Source organism: Budorcas taxicolor, chromosome 20 (genome assembly GCF_023091745.1).
Source record: "Budorcas taxicolor isolate Tak-1 chromosome 20, Takin1.1, whole genome shotgun sequence".
NCBI lineage: Eukaryota > Metazoa > Chordata > Mammalia > Artiodactyla > Bovidae > Budorcas > Budorcas taxicolor.
The window spans coordinates 29,620,316-29,635,963 of record NC_068929.1 but is presented as its reverse complement, the minus strand read 5'-3'; the positions used below and the strand labels follow the sequence as shown (position 1 = coordinate 29,635,963).

Genomic DNA, 15,648 nt, shown 5'->3' with positions numbered 1-15,648 from the left:
CACGAGGGCCAGGGTCTCTCCGGGACCCGGGGTCTCCCCCGGGCTTACGTCAGACTGTCGGGGGGCGGGGTAGATGACTGCCTGACTTTCGCCTTCTGCTGTGCAGGCAGGAAGGGCCCCCAGGCACGCGGTCCCCATCCCCGGGGCTTCCTGGATCTCGGGGCTGGGATGGTGTGTGGGGGTGTAGGTGAGGCTTCCGGGGGTGTGGAGGAGCCAGGTGTGGCTCGCTGGGCGGAGAGGGTGGGCGGGGCCGGCCGGGGCAGGTCTGGTGTGTGCCGAGGCTAAGGGGCGGGCCTTGGCGCCCCTGGAGCTGCCGGGCAACTTTTCCCGGCTCACGCCCGGGAGCGGGAGAGAAGCCCTCGGGACGGCTTCTGGAGAGTCTCGGTGTCTTTGGATCCCCGCGCAAACCCACAGCAGCTCCAGCGCCAGGGCGACGGGCTCAGGATGCGGCCAGGACGGACAGGCGGCACGCCGCTGCAGCTGGTGTTAATGGTCAGTCAAGGTAAGCGACGTCTTTGCTCCGCATCGGTTGCAGGAGGAACCTGCGTGGGTCCCCGGGTGGGGGCACGAGCCAGGAGTTCTGCGCCAGCGAGACGCAGGCGACTTGCGTCTCGACTCTGATTCCACGTGGACCCAGGCTTCCAGCCTTCCCCGCGGGACGGAGAGAGACTCCCCATCCCGGCTCCGGCTCGCCCCCGCCTGGTGTCCCCATAAGGCGTGTCTCACCCTGTCTGTAAAGCACCTTTCGAAGTTAACTGGAAGCGCGCTTCGCTCTCAGGCACACACGCAAGCGCACAGAAGCGTGGGGGAGTGGGGATTAGCTGGGCGCCTGCAGTCCGGCTCAGACAGGTGCCCCGCCAGACCCGGACTCCGGGGTTCTGTGCATCCCGGCAACTCGGTCCTGGAAGGTAGCCTGACCCTCAGCGCGATGCCTGGTGCCTTCGCAGGAGCCTGGGAGCCCATTAAGCTTATTTTTCAACCAGGAGCGTGTGAATAATGTCCTCATTTCTCCAGAACGCAGCACTGCTGTGTCTTCCCTTGGGGGACGTAGGAAAACCAAGCGCCTCTTAGATGCTTGGCAGAGGGGAATTCTGCCCTTCTGCCTTCCTCTTATTGTTGTAACGTCGTCTGTTCAACGAATGCAAACTTAGGTCCGGAAAAAGTTTTTTCCACTTTCTCGATCTCTGGCGCTACAACAAAAGAATTACCCGCAGCTGTAGCTCCTAGGGCAAGGCGGTGACAGGCAGGTCTGCCCCTCCCCTGACCCCTTTTTCACTAAGTGGAGAAATGAATCTGGGGGTGCCCAGCTGCAGCGCGACCACAGTCCATCAAGAGCGCGTTGTCCAAACTTTATCCAGAGCCTCGTGTGTGCTTATTTCAAGAACTTTAGTTTACTTTTGGGGTGGAGCGGGGGAGTCACATTTGTATTTTGTAATTTGAATAGCTAGCAAAAGAAAAAAAAGTGGTCTCATTTTCCAGTGTTTATACCAAGAGGATAAATCTTGCTAAACTGCCCTCCTTTGAGGCGCCAGTTGCTGTCCTTGATCCTGAGAGAAATCTAATGCAGAAGAGCCTGTAGCCTTTGCACCAGGTTAGAGAAATAGCAGAAATACAGAAAAATAGCAGAGAAAGAGAAATTGTCCTCACCCCAGCAGAGAATAGGCATCAGTTAGTTCTCTTCTCTAATCCTGGGTCTACTACCTCGGATGTTCTCTCCTGGGACCCCAGAGATGTTCTTATGGGCAATCAACCCTGGTCTAGAGGTTTCAGATAAAGTTACTTTCACCTTGAGATTCAGTCCCTGGAGACCACCACCTTCCTAAGAGCTAAGGACCCTTCAGTCCAAGGTTTTCAGCTCTCTTTAAGTACCCTTTATTAACATAAGCTATGGAAATATAACATCATTTTCTTATTTTCGAAGTGTTGAGGCTTGTTCTTAACAAAGCAGTGAGAAACAACTTTAGAGGAATGTGGTACTGCAAGGCATAAAATCAGGTTCAGAGTTTTTTTTTCCCCCAGAGTTGGTTAACAAGGACAACTCGACACCTTGCTGCAAGCCAGCAGAGGTGATATAAAATGACATCTGTCCAAACAGTTTGTGTAGTTCCCCCTTCCTCCTGCTCCAGGTATTTCTGTACTCAAGGAACAGGTTTTCTCTTAATTCAGGATGATTGTAATAAAGCTTTCTCATTTGTGATCTGAACCCAAGTTCCCAGGAAAACAGCATCGTTTTTCTGATACCATGAATATCCAATATTAAAGTGAATAATTGAAAGCTCTCAGTTTGTGACAGCTACAGTTTTTTATGGCATGACCCTATCTGTATAAAATTTTTGAGCACTCATCATTATTATACATACATATTTGTAGTTGTTTATAGGTTATATCCATGTATAATTGTTCAATATAAATACCAAAAATTAAAATGTTAAAGTCTCATATATGTGTGTGTATTTATACATCTAGCATACACTCCAGCATATAAGCCAACCACTGTAGAAACTTAAAACCATCAAATCTCATTTTAACACTTAGATTCAGATTGGCTGTCTGTAAACATTCTCACAGGTATTTAAGAAAAAGCAGTGCTCTTAGTTTGGTTTCATATTTATCACCTTTCATTGATCTTCCTTGATTTAAGTGCTTGCAATCATTGAAGTGGTAACCAGCAGGTTGAGACTGGAAAAGAAAGACCATAAGAGGCCTGGATAATCCATAAACCAAGGTCCATAGAGGAAAGGGAATGTGATTTTTAAATGCATGACGTCACTTACACTCTCTAGTGTGTTGCTTGGCCAAGGATAATCCTTGCCCCTGGATTCTAGGCCTCATCTTCTGCTATCTCTGGTACCCTGCCCAAGTCACCACTGTCTAATGAATATTTTCAAATCCCTAATTTCCCCTCGGGCTGTAAATATTCTAATTTCCCTCTTAGTAAGCAGGCCCTCCATTAGTATGTGATTTGGCCGCTCTTTCCTCCTGAAACACCGTCCATCCCTGGCTTCTGTTCCCCCTGTTTGTCTCCTATTTTCCTGGCTGTCCTTCCTTAGTCTCCTTCACAGGCTTGGCTCTTTGACCCAGTCCTTGCTGGTGTTCACAGAGTTCCATGCTGGATCCTCTTCCTTCTACTGGTTCTCTTTGGGCCTGCTCCCCACTCAGGTCAGCATCTCCAGCCAGACTCCTCTGCTGAGTTCTGGTTCAGTAAATATCTCCACCTAGGTGACTTCGTGTCCCCAACCAAAGTGGATACCTCTCCTCCTATGTCATCTGTTAGTGTTTAATGGCAGCATTATCCTGCAAACATGAAAATTGAGGATCTCTACCCTTGTTGGCAGCCTCACAGCCCATCTCCTTTTTCTCTCATCCCTTTGCAACTCACCTTTGTCCTAAGTTAAAAGAGACAACCCCAAGTAAAATGATAAAGTAGGGAAGTTTTTATAATAAAAAGGGAAATTTTAAGTAATCTCTTACTTCCAGGACCTATCCTCAACGACCTCTCTCCACTCAGCGTCAGCCCGTCAACCACCTTAGGCCACCATCCCATATGGCAACTCCCTTCCTCCAAGTCTCTCCATCTACATCTGCCCAGTGTACACTAAGCTTTACTCTCCTAATTACTGGTTCTGGAGCCACTGTTTTGATTCACATTCGTGGAATGAGGCTTAGGATTCAGTTTTTAAGGGACTTCCCTGATGGTTCAGCATGTAAAGAATCCTGCTGCAACACAGGAGACACAGGAGATGCGGATCCAATCCTTGGGTCAAGAGGATCCCCTGAAGGAGGAAATGGTAACCCACTCCCAGTATTCTTGCCTGAAAATCCCATGAAAAGAGGAGCCTGCCAGGCTACACTCCAAAGGGTTGCAGAGAGTCGTACATGATTATGCATGCACGCATGCCATGCCATTTGGTATTTAAAAACAATTACTCATACATTTCTGATATACAGCCAGGTTTGGAAGTAATTGCTTAAATACTGCACCTTCTCTTTCCTAACAAATTAAAATTCCAAATTGCCTGTACCACCTTGTTCTGTGGTGACCACCAAGTCAGGTGTATTTCAACACTGAGAGAATGCATCAGGTCAAGTGAATTCCCTCTAAAGTAGGTGCTGACTGCTTCTGTCTTAGTGTGCTGATAGCCCTGGACATATAAAAAAGGAAGAAGCCTGTTAACGTAAAGAGATGAGCATCGAATGGTAGAATTTTAGACATTCAGCAAAATAAAGACCATTCAGTCTGTGTGTCAAAAATAAAGAATTTCTAGTGTATTATCAGCACCATTTGCGTTTCCGTTGTGATCACCCTTTCCTATTCTTCATCAAGTAAAAGACCAGCAGTATCCTCTTCTATGGCTGATTCGCTTCCTCTTAGATGCCATTAGCCAGCAGCTGCTTTCAAGGGGACAGTCACAGAGTTGTCCCCGAATGTTGATTGCTAGAAGTAACAGGTTCTCTTTGATTCATTTTCCTTTCCAACTTCATAGTCATCACCAAGAATGTTCTGGTTTAAATACCATGTCTGTCTGTCGTCTCTTTCTGAAAACATATGTCAACCTACTCTGCCTCCCCATAATAACTCTCATTTGGGCAAAATGTTCAAGATATGATAAAAAGATATTTCAACACTCTATCTTTGCCTAAATTTGAAATAACATATCTGCTGTTTCAAAAATCACGTCTACTACTCAAACCAACTCAGCTAGACACCCATATTTATTTGAATTGAAGTGATATGTGAAATTAAAAGAGGCTTACTCCTTGGAAGGAAAGTCATGACCAACCTAGATAGTATATTTAAAAGTAGAGACATTACTTTGCCACCAAAGGTCCGTCTAGTCAAGGCTATGGTTTTTCCTGTGGTCATGTATGGATGTGAGAGTTGGACTGTGAAGAAAGCTGAGCACTGAAGAATTGATGCTTTTGAACTGTGGTGTTGGAGAAGACTCTTGAGAGTCCCGTGGACTGCAAGGAGATCCAACCAGTCCATTCTGAAGGAGATCAGCCCTGGGATTTCTTTGGAAGGAACGATGCTAAAGCTGAAACTCCAGTACTTTGGCCACCTCATGCGAAGAGTTGACTCATTGGAAAAGACTCTGATGCTGGGAGGGATTGGGGGCAGGAGGAGAAGGGGACGACAGAGGATGAGATGGCTGGATGGCATCACGGACTCGATGGACGTGAGTGTGAGTGAACTCTGGGATTTGGTGATGGACAGGGAGGCCTTGCATGCTGTGATTGATTCATGGGGTCGCAAAAGTCGGACACAACTGAGCGACTGAACTGAAGTGATACGTGGGGCCCTTACATGCCAAAAATGTTTGCTCTTATACATTATCAATAAAGCAGCACTTATTCAAAAGAAAATGTAAAAAATTTCAGGAAGAATAGGGAAAATATTTGGGACCAAAAATATCATCCTGACATCATATAAATGCTACCATCAAAGTCATAATCAGCCTTGCTTAGCTTCGGACATTATGGAAAGACTAAACACAGCATAAGAGGGAAAGAACCATGGAAAGCAGTTACTCTACTCAGTAACTCCAAGATGCGGAGTGTGTGTATGCTTTTGTTATGGTAACTAATGATTTACCAGGAGGAGCACACAGAATAATGACTCTCTAAAGAGAAGAATCTTGAAACCACAAATCCTGAGACAACAATAGGTCTTGTGTATGAAAGTGATCCCTATGATCCGCCTTCTGATGAGATGTAGGTGCTTTGCTGCTGTGGTTACGGTGAATTCCATAAAACTAGTTTTTGATCATATCTTTATGTAACACCTGCTTTATGTAAGGCAGTATGTTGGGTCCAATGTAGAACCATAGGGAACTTGAAACGTGGTCCAGAGAGGTTGTAAGCTACTTGGAACACATCTGCACATGAGGGAAAGAAATTGTCTGAGTCCCTGGGAGGAGGCTGCCTAACCAATTTCATACCCTGCCATCCTCTTTTCTGACAGAAGCCCAGTTACTGGGTTAATCTCTCCTCTGCACAACTAGGAGGTAATTGAAGGGTAATTGAACTGAACCAGTGATGGTGGCCCCAGATCTCTTGCTACTATCTGACTTGGACATGGACATATAATGGAATTTTAGCCAATGAGATGTGGAGAAAGCTTTCTGTGTAATTTAAAACTTCCTTTGTTTTTGTTGTGTTGTCTATGCCTATAACAAAGATATAACTAAGTTTTTATAACATAATAGATGTCATGTGGTTTCATGTAATTAATTGGTGAATAAGTATAGATACATTAATTACTGAATGAGTGGTACAGATCTGCTCAGGGACTTTTGGGAAACAATTTTTTATTCCTAAGAGAGATACCCTTTAATAAGCATATTGTCAGGTCTAGATGGCAATCTTGTAATAGCCATAGCCATCTTGCAACCATGAGGTCAGCTAGCCTGGGGATGAAGCCAACACACTGGCCTAGTGGAAAGAGAGAAAGAAAGCAGGTCCTTGATACTGACTTTGAGCTTCTGAGTTACTGAAATTTCAAATCTTCATACCTCTTGGTGTTTTTAAAAATTTCCATGTAATTTGAAACTTGTGTTGTTTCTATTGTGTTATCTATGCCTATGACATAAACATGTAACATAAGTTTTGATAACATAATAGGTGTCTTATGGTCTCATGTAATTAATTGCTGAATGAGTGGTATACAACTAGATGTTGAATTCAGAGGATGGAGAAATATCACTGAGACATGTTTGAGTATCAAACTCTGGAGAGGCCATCCTAGGGAATAATCATTACCGTTCAGCTCTGCTGTGAAGTGCTTTGGAGTCCAGTTCTTTTTAAATGACTGTAAGCGATAATTTATTGTGATCAGGAGTAGGCTCCGTCTCCTAGTTCCTGAGCCAGATGTCTCAGATGCTTGAATAGGGAAGGAGAAGGCCATTATGCCAGGAGCACATTGCTCAAAGTATTCACAGAAAGTGAGAGCTGGGAGGTGAGCAGGCACTCTACCATGAAAGGCCTTTATAAGTCCTGGCAAGGAGCCTGGAGTTTATTCTGAGGACCGTTGGAGGGCTCTGAAGGGCCTTGAGCAGGGCAGTGATACATTCAGGTTGGCTCCTTGGCAGATCACCCTGGCAGCAGGAGGGGACAGTGGAGTGAATGGTCTCATTTCAGCGTTAGAGATAGCAGTGGTCCAAACCCAGATAGCAGCAGTAGGGAAAGATAGCTGGGGACAGATGTGAAAGGAATTAAGGATGAATCGACGGGATGTGGTGATTGATTGACAAGAGTGGGAGGCTGTAACACTGACGCCTGGGCTTCTGATGTAAATAATTCAATGTGGGGGGGTGGCATTCACTGGAACAGGGAAGGCTGAAGGAAGGCGGGATCAGAGGAAAGACAGAGCAGTGCAGGTTGACAGGTTGAGTTTGAGATGGCCAGGTGTACACGTGCAGTTATTAGCTGGTTGTGTGCAGCGGTGTTAGGAACAGGAGCGAGAGTAAAATAGGGATAGAGAGCGAGGAGTCTGGGCATCTGGAGAGGGATTGAAGACATAATGTTGATGAGTCAGATGGAGACAGACTAGCAGGTGACTGGCTACAAGCTGAGGAGCCACCTTAGAGGGTCAGATGAGGAAGTGGAGACAGCAAGGGAGAGAGAAGGCGCAGCTGGAGGAGGGAAGAAAGGACTGTGGGGACTGGGGCGCCACTGAAGTGTTTCGAGAGCTTGGTCCACAGGATCAGCTCCTTCCCCTAAGTCAGGCAGGTCTGACGCCTTGGCGAGGGCAGTCTTCACTGACGGACAAAAGCACAACCAGAGTGTTGTGGGCTGAGCAGTCAACCAGAGATGAAGAGTGGGGACAGTGTCCGGAAGTTTGACAGGAAGAGAGGAGAAAGGAGCTAGAGGACTGAAGTGGGAACGTCTGCTCAAAAACAAACATTGGAAAAACTTGTGTAGACATCGTTATTATGAGGGGTTTTTTCTTTCTTTTTTTTTTTTTTTTTTTGCTTCTGTCACTTACGGTACTGCACGGTACCCTTGTAGTTTTGAAATTCACATTGAAGCATCCATATTTGGCAGGAGCCCATGACGTGAGAGGAGAAGGGGGGAACTGATGTCCGTGAAAAGGATGCTGTCAGGGATAAAGGAGAAGGAGGGGGAAACTGGATGCCCTGTAGCCCCCCTGGACAGATTAGAAACCACAGATGATCACGTGAAGGAAGGCAGAGCAGATTCTGGGCTGTGAAATGGAGAGGATGTTAATTGATGAGAGAAAGGTGAAGCTAACCAAGGCCTGCAGAGAGAAGACTGCAGAGCTACGGGAATCGGCACCTCCCACCCTCCAAAGTGGCTGCTTGGGTTAGAGGGAGCTGATGTATATACACTTTTGTTTGCTTCAGAACATATTACTGCATTAAAACAGTTGTAATTAACAAGCTTAGAGCTGTTTTTAGGGTGCAGAATATATAAAAATATTCCAATTCTATTAGTAGAATTAAGTTCAGTGCTTCAGTCAGATTTTCTAAAAAAAAACACAAAAAAAAAAAACAAAGAAATTCTTTTGTAGCTATAGATTTATGTGTCTCCAGTTAAGCTTTTAATGCTTTATTTCTATCTAGCATAATAAAGATCCTCAAAAATATCTTTTGAGAAATCTGAGTCCCATATAGCACAGAGAATTAGTGTCATCTTCAAAATGTTCTGTTCTTAAAATATTAAAGCCTTTTATTCTGTGTATAACTCAAGTGGTTTTTTTGAGGCATTTTAAATATTTCCATTAATATAAATTAGAAAAGAAAGCCTACTCCTAATTTTCTTTAAGTTATTAGTTCAAGGTATTTGTAGTCAAATATTTTATCTAGTCTATGGCTGCCTACTCTTGTACATGTAAATTACACTTACTAACCAGTATAAACTTGAACTGCATATTTTTGTAATGTTTTCAGGTTCATTGAATATTGGGACTGTTCATAATTTTCAAATAGGTTTTTCTTCCTTTGAGAGAATGGTCTGTTCTATTGACCAAACAGTTCCTAGAAGATTCCTGCAGTATTATTCTGTGTTTGAAAGAGTAACTGCAATTCCTCTTGTTATTAATTTAAAGAGACTAGAGACAGTTTGTACTACAGAAGCTGTACATAACTCCTGATCATTGAAAGGCTTTCTGTATGAAAATGAGGTTAATGTTTAAACAGAGCAATGAAACAAAAGAGAGTGATGGACGCTGTATTGTCAGTGTAAGAGACTATTCCATTGTGTTCTGAAGAGCGTGTGCAAAGCCATTGTGTTCATGGATGCCTTGAACATTGGCAGTTGTCATTCTCCTGATTCATTCAAAGGTGGCCTTTGTTGGTCTTTGTGCAGGCCTGATCTCATTTCCATGGATACCACGTAGAAATGCAGACTAAATGCAAGCTGGCTTCTGGTCAATTCAGTCAGATAACTCTATCCCAAATTGTTTGCCAGCTTCCTTCAGGTCCTTTAACTAAACAGCCTCTTGGACACTTGTTAAAATATGGACACTGAATTATGAAACCTTTTTGTAACATTTTTCTGAATGTTAGTACATAACATAGATATTTCAGAGTAATTGATTTTGTTTTCTGTGTACTTATTAACATTGTTTTGGAGGGGAGGGGGAACTTAGCTTTGAAAATTGAGGTACTTTTATATGCTCTTTATTTTCCTTTATATAAATTGTAATAGCCCAGATTTAAAAAAGTCTCAGCATCAAATTGAAAGATGGTTAGATAATTTATGTAAATGTCATAGTGTCTTAGTTCTTTCAGGTTGCTATAACAAAATGCCACAGACCGGGTAGCTTATAGACAATGCAAATGTGTTTCTCACAGTTCTGGAGGCTGAGGAGTTTAAGATCAGGGTGGCGGCAAGGTCACATTGAGGTGAGTCTCTTTTTCTGGGTCATAGCTGGTGGCTTTTGCCATGTCCTTGTGTGGTGAAAGGGGCTAGGGGCCTCTCTGGAGCCTCTCTTATGAGGTGCTAATCCCCTTCATGAAGGCAAAGCCTGAGTGCCTCCTGAAGGCACCCACCTCCTGGTACCATCATCTTTGAGGATTAGAATTTCAATTTAGGAAGTTTGACAGGACACAGACATTCAGACCATTTAGCATGTAGTAATTGTGAAGTCCCTTTTCTTATTGCAGTATTTAATTTTTGCCCCTAAGATCAGTATTATCTTATTTATTTATTTTTGGCTATGATTCAAGTGAGATGAGAACTTGAAAGTGAAAGTGTTAGTCACTCAGTTGTGTCCCACTGTGACCCCATGGACTGTAGGTTGCCAGGCTCCTCTGTCCATGGATTTCTCCAGGCAAGCATACTGGAGTGGGTAGCCATTCCCTTCTCCAGGGCATCTTCCCAACTCAGGGATTGAACCTGGCTCTCCTGCATTGCAGCTGGGTTCTTAACCATCTGAACCACCAGGGAAGCCCCAAGATGTGACCTTGGCCCTTTTTAATAGTACAGTTCCATAGTTTCTTACCTTTATCTGTGTTCTCTCTTTCTAAGATACAATTTAGCCCCTAACTCATATTCTATAAATCCTTTAATCCAATTTAGTTGTCCTTCTCACATGGACCTTTCATAGCAGTTGTCACATTCTATCTCAGTGATCTGTTTACTTGGATTTACATCCTGTAGATCACAAAATCTGAGAAGATAGGAGCCGTGTCTTGTTTTGTCGAATGAATGCAGCACGTGTGACAGCTAATGTAGTATGGATTAAACGCACACTTTCTGAATGAATGCCAAGCTGAAAACTTTCTAGCACTTTCCAGTTTGTATATGCAGAGATCCTTTTATTTACAGGTTTATCCAAACATGCTAAAGTGTTCCTTTAGTTGATTTTTTTTCACTTTGACAAAGTTTGTTTGCTTTTGGAATGTTTCTCCTTTGTCTTGAAATGTCAGACTAAGATAGTGCTGTTTACAAATAACAAGATAAAGTATTAAGACAGTGCAGACATCTTTTTTCCCCCCTAAAAAGCCCTTTCCTGCCCCCCTTTTCTGTTTTCATAAAGCAGCACTATAATTTATCTTCAACTTGACTCTCTCCAGATAGAATTTCAATAATATGAGGTAAATATGTCCATCAAAGTGCTAAACTTGATTAATACTTTAAGTTTATAGCTTCTCTTTATAAAGCAGACTATTTCAATATACTTATAGAAAACGACGTACTGATACTCATGTTAACAGAAAAAATATATTTCTTTCTTTTGATATTCGTGTGAAAGTAAATTTTCATAGATATTATCACTGTTTATATGAAAATGACTTGTTTACTCTTTTCACTTATCTTTTGTATATGCTTTGCCATGTGGTCCTTATATTTAGAACTTTACATTAATACATCCGGCCATGTCATGGTTAACTATTGTCCCATTGTTGGATATTTAGGTTGCTTCCTGTGGGTTTTTTCCCTCTATTGCAAGTAATGTGGCTATAAATATCATTGTATGAGAAGTTTTTTCTTTCTTTTTCCTTTTGGACAATTTCCAAAAGTAACATTACTGGATCAAAACTTATCTTTATTTTTTAGCTCTTCTTGCATACTGAACACTGTGGTCATCCGTAGTGTGTGATTTTTCACCACTTTTCCCAATATTAGACTTTCATTTATATTTTGTAGGTTTTTTTAAACTTCTTATAGTTTGGTGAACGTAAACTGGTGCTTCATATTTACTTTAATTCTCATTCTTTATATTCATCAGAGTACATTTTAAGTTACAGTTTTAAAATGTCTATCTTTTGAAAAATATATTAGAGTGGGATATTCTAGTTAGTCCTAGAAGAAGCCTCACGAGATCATCTGGTATTGCCAATAAATATCTCATCTTTACAATAACTAGCTTTTGAAAATGACTGAAATCCAGGACTCCAACCTGCAGTCTATCATTTCAAGATAGCCTTCACAATTTCTTCTGAAAATTTCTTTGAGAAACTTCTCCTTGTCCCCTACTTCCAAATGGATTCTAATCCATTTTCACTTGAGGAGTTGTAGTCATGTAGTTCCAATTTCCATGCTTCTGTTGTATGTCAGAATACTTTAGAGAGAAATAAAAGACATTCTGTTTGCCAAAGCACTTGACTTTGAGTCTCTGAAGATTGTTCTGGTTAGCTGTTGCCGTGTAACCAATCACCCTAAAACTTAGTGGCTTAAAATGATGAGCATCATTTGTTACCTCTGATGGTTTCTTGCATAGGACTTTGAGAAGAGCTTGGCTCGGCCTTTCTGGCTTGAGGTCCCTCATGTGGTTACTGTCAGAGGGTAGGCAGCTCTCTCTTCACGTGGTTCCATCAAGCACGTGGTTTCTCCAGCACGGCACTCTCTGGGCGGCCTGATTTCTTATTGGGCAACTCAGGGGTCCCAAGGCAAGTGTCCCTCTCAAAAGGGGCAGAAACTGCATGATCTTTTCTAACCTAGACTCAGAAATCAGGCAACTGCATCTATTCATCAAAGAAATTACCAAACGACACCCAGATTGTAGGGGAGGAGATTTACTCAGCATCTTGATGGGAAGAGCCTCAAGTCAGTCCCAGACATGTTTTAAAACCACCACAATGACTTAATCAGCTTAATGGTGTTTATAAGACCGTTGATTGTTTAGATCCATCACTTCAGCATTATTGGCATTTGAGACTAGGTAACTGTTTGGGGGCATGGAGCAGTAGGGGTGGCAGGAGGGGCTGTCCTGTGTACTTTAGGATGCTGAGTGACATCCCTGGTCTCTACCCACTAAATGCCAGTAGACACTCCCTTTCCCCACGATGGTATGACAACCAAAAATATGCCCAGACATTACCAAAGGGCCCCTGAGGGACAAAATTGCTCCCAGCTGAGAACCCTTAATATATTAAACCAACATGTTCATGGCATCATGGGAGGAACTCCACCTCTGAGGAGTAGATTTTAATTTTATTGCCGTTTTTCTGGATGACTTTGGATAAGTCACAGGCAAACTATTCCCAACCTTGCTGGGTCACTGGGAGGATCAAATGGAATTGTGAACAGAAAAGTATTTTGCACACTGTAAAAGCAGATATAATGTTACATTTCAGAATTTGTATCCTTGGTATTCATCCTTTTCATCACCATTCATTATTTGAAGGGTCCTCAATGGAGTGCCTATCATTGGGCGGTAGAGTGTCAGACACTGGCGGAAATAGAGGATTCAAAGTAGCCCCCCAGGCCCTCTGCTTTCCATTTCTAATGTCACTTGTGGAAGAGAATCTAGATCCTTACTGAAAATAAAATTTAACACTCAAAACAAAGACTTTTAAGAAAAAACTGCATTTTTCTTTCTTAATGAAAGCAGGAGAATGTTACACTGCTGTATTTCAGAAGCAGTTTTAAGGGTCATTTTATGCTTTTGGCTTTGCACTGCTTTTTTTTTTTTCTTTTAAGCACTATAGCTATAAGCCAAACATTGTAGAGCTTAAATCTCTCTATGGAATAAATGTGTGGTACTTTTCAAAGGGCCTATAATTTCTAAGTTTAGCCAGTTTATTATTTTTTTGAGAGGAAGGGGGAAGGATTTTCTAACTTCTTTCCACAGTATTGTCCTTTCAGCATGAAGACAATACTATTGAGAATGATTTCCTGTAATTTTGTACATGTTCAAGGATGTAATGCGACCTATGCCCATTTTCTGTTGTCATACATATTCTAGGTAATGATTAACTACACTTGAGAATTTGAAGTCTGTTTTCTTAGTTTCAAAGTCAGGGTCTGAGTAATCCATTTCCTGCATCCGTGGCTTTCTGGAGGGTCCAGGGGCTGATAATGTTTTCTTGGCCCTCATGGTGAGTGTGTGTCAGCAAATTGCAGACACGCTGCCCTCCTACCCATTACACAGCAGTTCTCAGAAACTTAAATGGAAACTTATTCAGGATATGCTTTTCATGTCAGAGGTGAAAGTGGGATCACAAACTGACATGCCTTTTTAAAATTTCTCAAAAAAGATGCGATTGTCAGTAACATATAATGAATGATATTAATAGTAAAAATAATCACAAAAGCAAGCTATCTTTACTAAGTGCACATCGTGTGCTGGACACTGGGTTGAGAATTTTATTCTATTCTCTCTGATCACAATAAAGTAGGCTTATAGATTGGGTCTATTTCAAAGAAGCAGCAGTGGCTTATAGAAGATGAATAGCTTGTCCAAGGTCACAGAGCTATTCCAATATCAGAGGCCAAACTTTTTAGACTCTACAAAGTACTGTTGGTCTTGTCCAATATGTGGAGTTTTCAGTTAAAAAAAAAATTCTTGTACTTACAACATTGGCATAGTTCTGCCACTTCGTCACTCCAAAATAGAGTCAGTCTTCTTTTTAGGATTCTCCTAAAGCCAGGTAAAAAGTAAAGTTAAATGTTCTCTAAAATTCTAAATAGAAAATGAAATGTGTGTGTATATTTTTATATACATTCCACTCCAGTATTCTTGCCTGGGAAATCCCACAGATGGAGAAGCCTGGTGGGCTACAGTCCATGGGATCGCAAAGAGTCAGGCATGACTTAGAGACTACACAACAACAACAAATGTATGCCCATATCTGCATACATATGTGTTAATCTATCTTTTAATCTTTCTTCTCAGGAGGACTTTATCTCAAAACGTATCTTTTCAATAACGTGATTTCAAGCATCTTTCTTTGAATTAGTCTAGAACTTGTATTTGTTAATGAACCAGGTCTTTACTTATCTCCCATTGTATGCATAACTTCTTCCTGTTTGGAACCAGTCTGTGTTCCATGTCCAGTTCTAACTGGTTCCAAATAGGAAAAGGAGTATGTCAAGGCTGTATATTGTCATCGTGCTTATTTAACTTATATGTGGAGTACATCATGAGAAACGCTGGGCTGCATGAAGCACAAGCTGGAATCAAGATTGCTGGGAGAAATATCAATCACCTCAGAATGCAGATGATACCACCCTTATGGCAGAAAGTGAAGAACTAAAGAGCCTCTTGATGAAAGTCAAAGAGGAGAGAGGAAAAAGTTGGCTTAAAGCTCAGCATTCAGAAAATAAAGATCATGGCATCTGGACCCATCATTTCATGGCAAACAGATGGGGAAACAGTAGAAACAGTAACAGACTTTATTTTTTGGGGCTCCAAAATCACTGCAGATGGTGACTATAGCCATGAAATTAAAAAATGCTTACTCCTTGGGAGAAGAGTTATGACCAACCTAGACAACATATTAAAAAGCAGAGACATTACTTTGCCAACAAAGGTCTGTCTAGTCAAGGCTATGGTTTTTCCAGTAGTCATGTATGGATGTGAGAATTGGACTGTGAAGAAAGCTGAGCACCAAAGAATTTATGCTTTTGAACTATGGTGTTGGAGAAGACTCTTGAGAGTCCCTTGGACTGCAAGGAGATCCAACCAGTCCATCCTAAAGGAAATCAGTCCTAAATATTCATTGGAAGAACTGATGTTGAAGCCGAAACTCCAATACTTTGGCCACCTGATGTGAAGAGCTGACTCACTGGAAAAGACCCTGTTGCTGGGAGGGATTGGGGGCAGGAGGAGAAGGGGATGACAGAGGATGAGATGGTTGGGTGGCATCACCGACTCATTGGATATGAGTTTGGGTAAACTCTGGGAGTTGGTCATGGACAGAGAGGTCTGGTGTGCTGCAGTCCACGGTTCACAAAGAG

General features: G+C 42.3%; 1 protein-coding gene across 1 annotated transcript in view; it reads left to right on the top strand.

Annotated features, from left to right (window-relative positions):
* The first annotated feature begins 444 nt into the window (after window positions 1-444).
* ITGA2 (integrin subunit alpha 2) overlaps window positions 445-15,648 on the top strand; it is a 104,693-nt gene continuing 89,489 nt past the window's right edge. Inside the window, exon 1 of the mRNA XM_052659261.1 lies at window positions 445-502. Coding sequence (XP_052515221.1) covers window positions 445-502 — 58 coding nt within the window. The remainder of the gene's footprint in view (window positions 503-15,648) is intronic.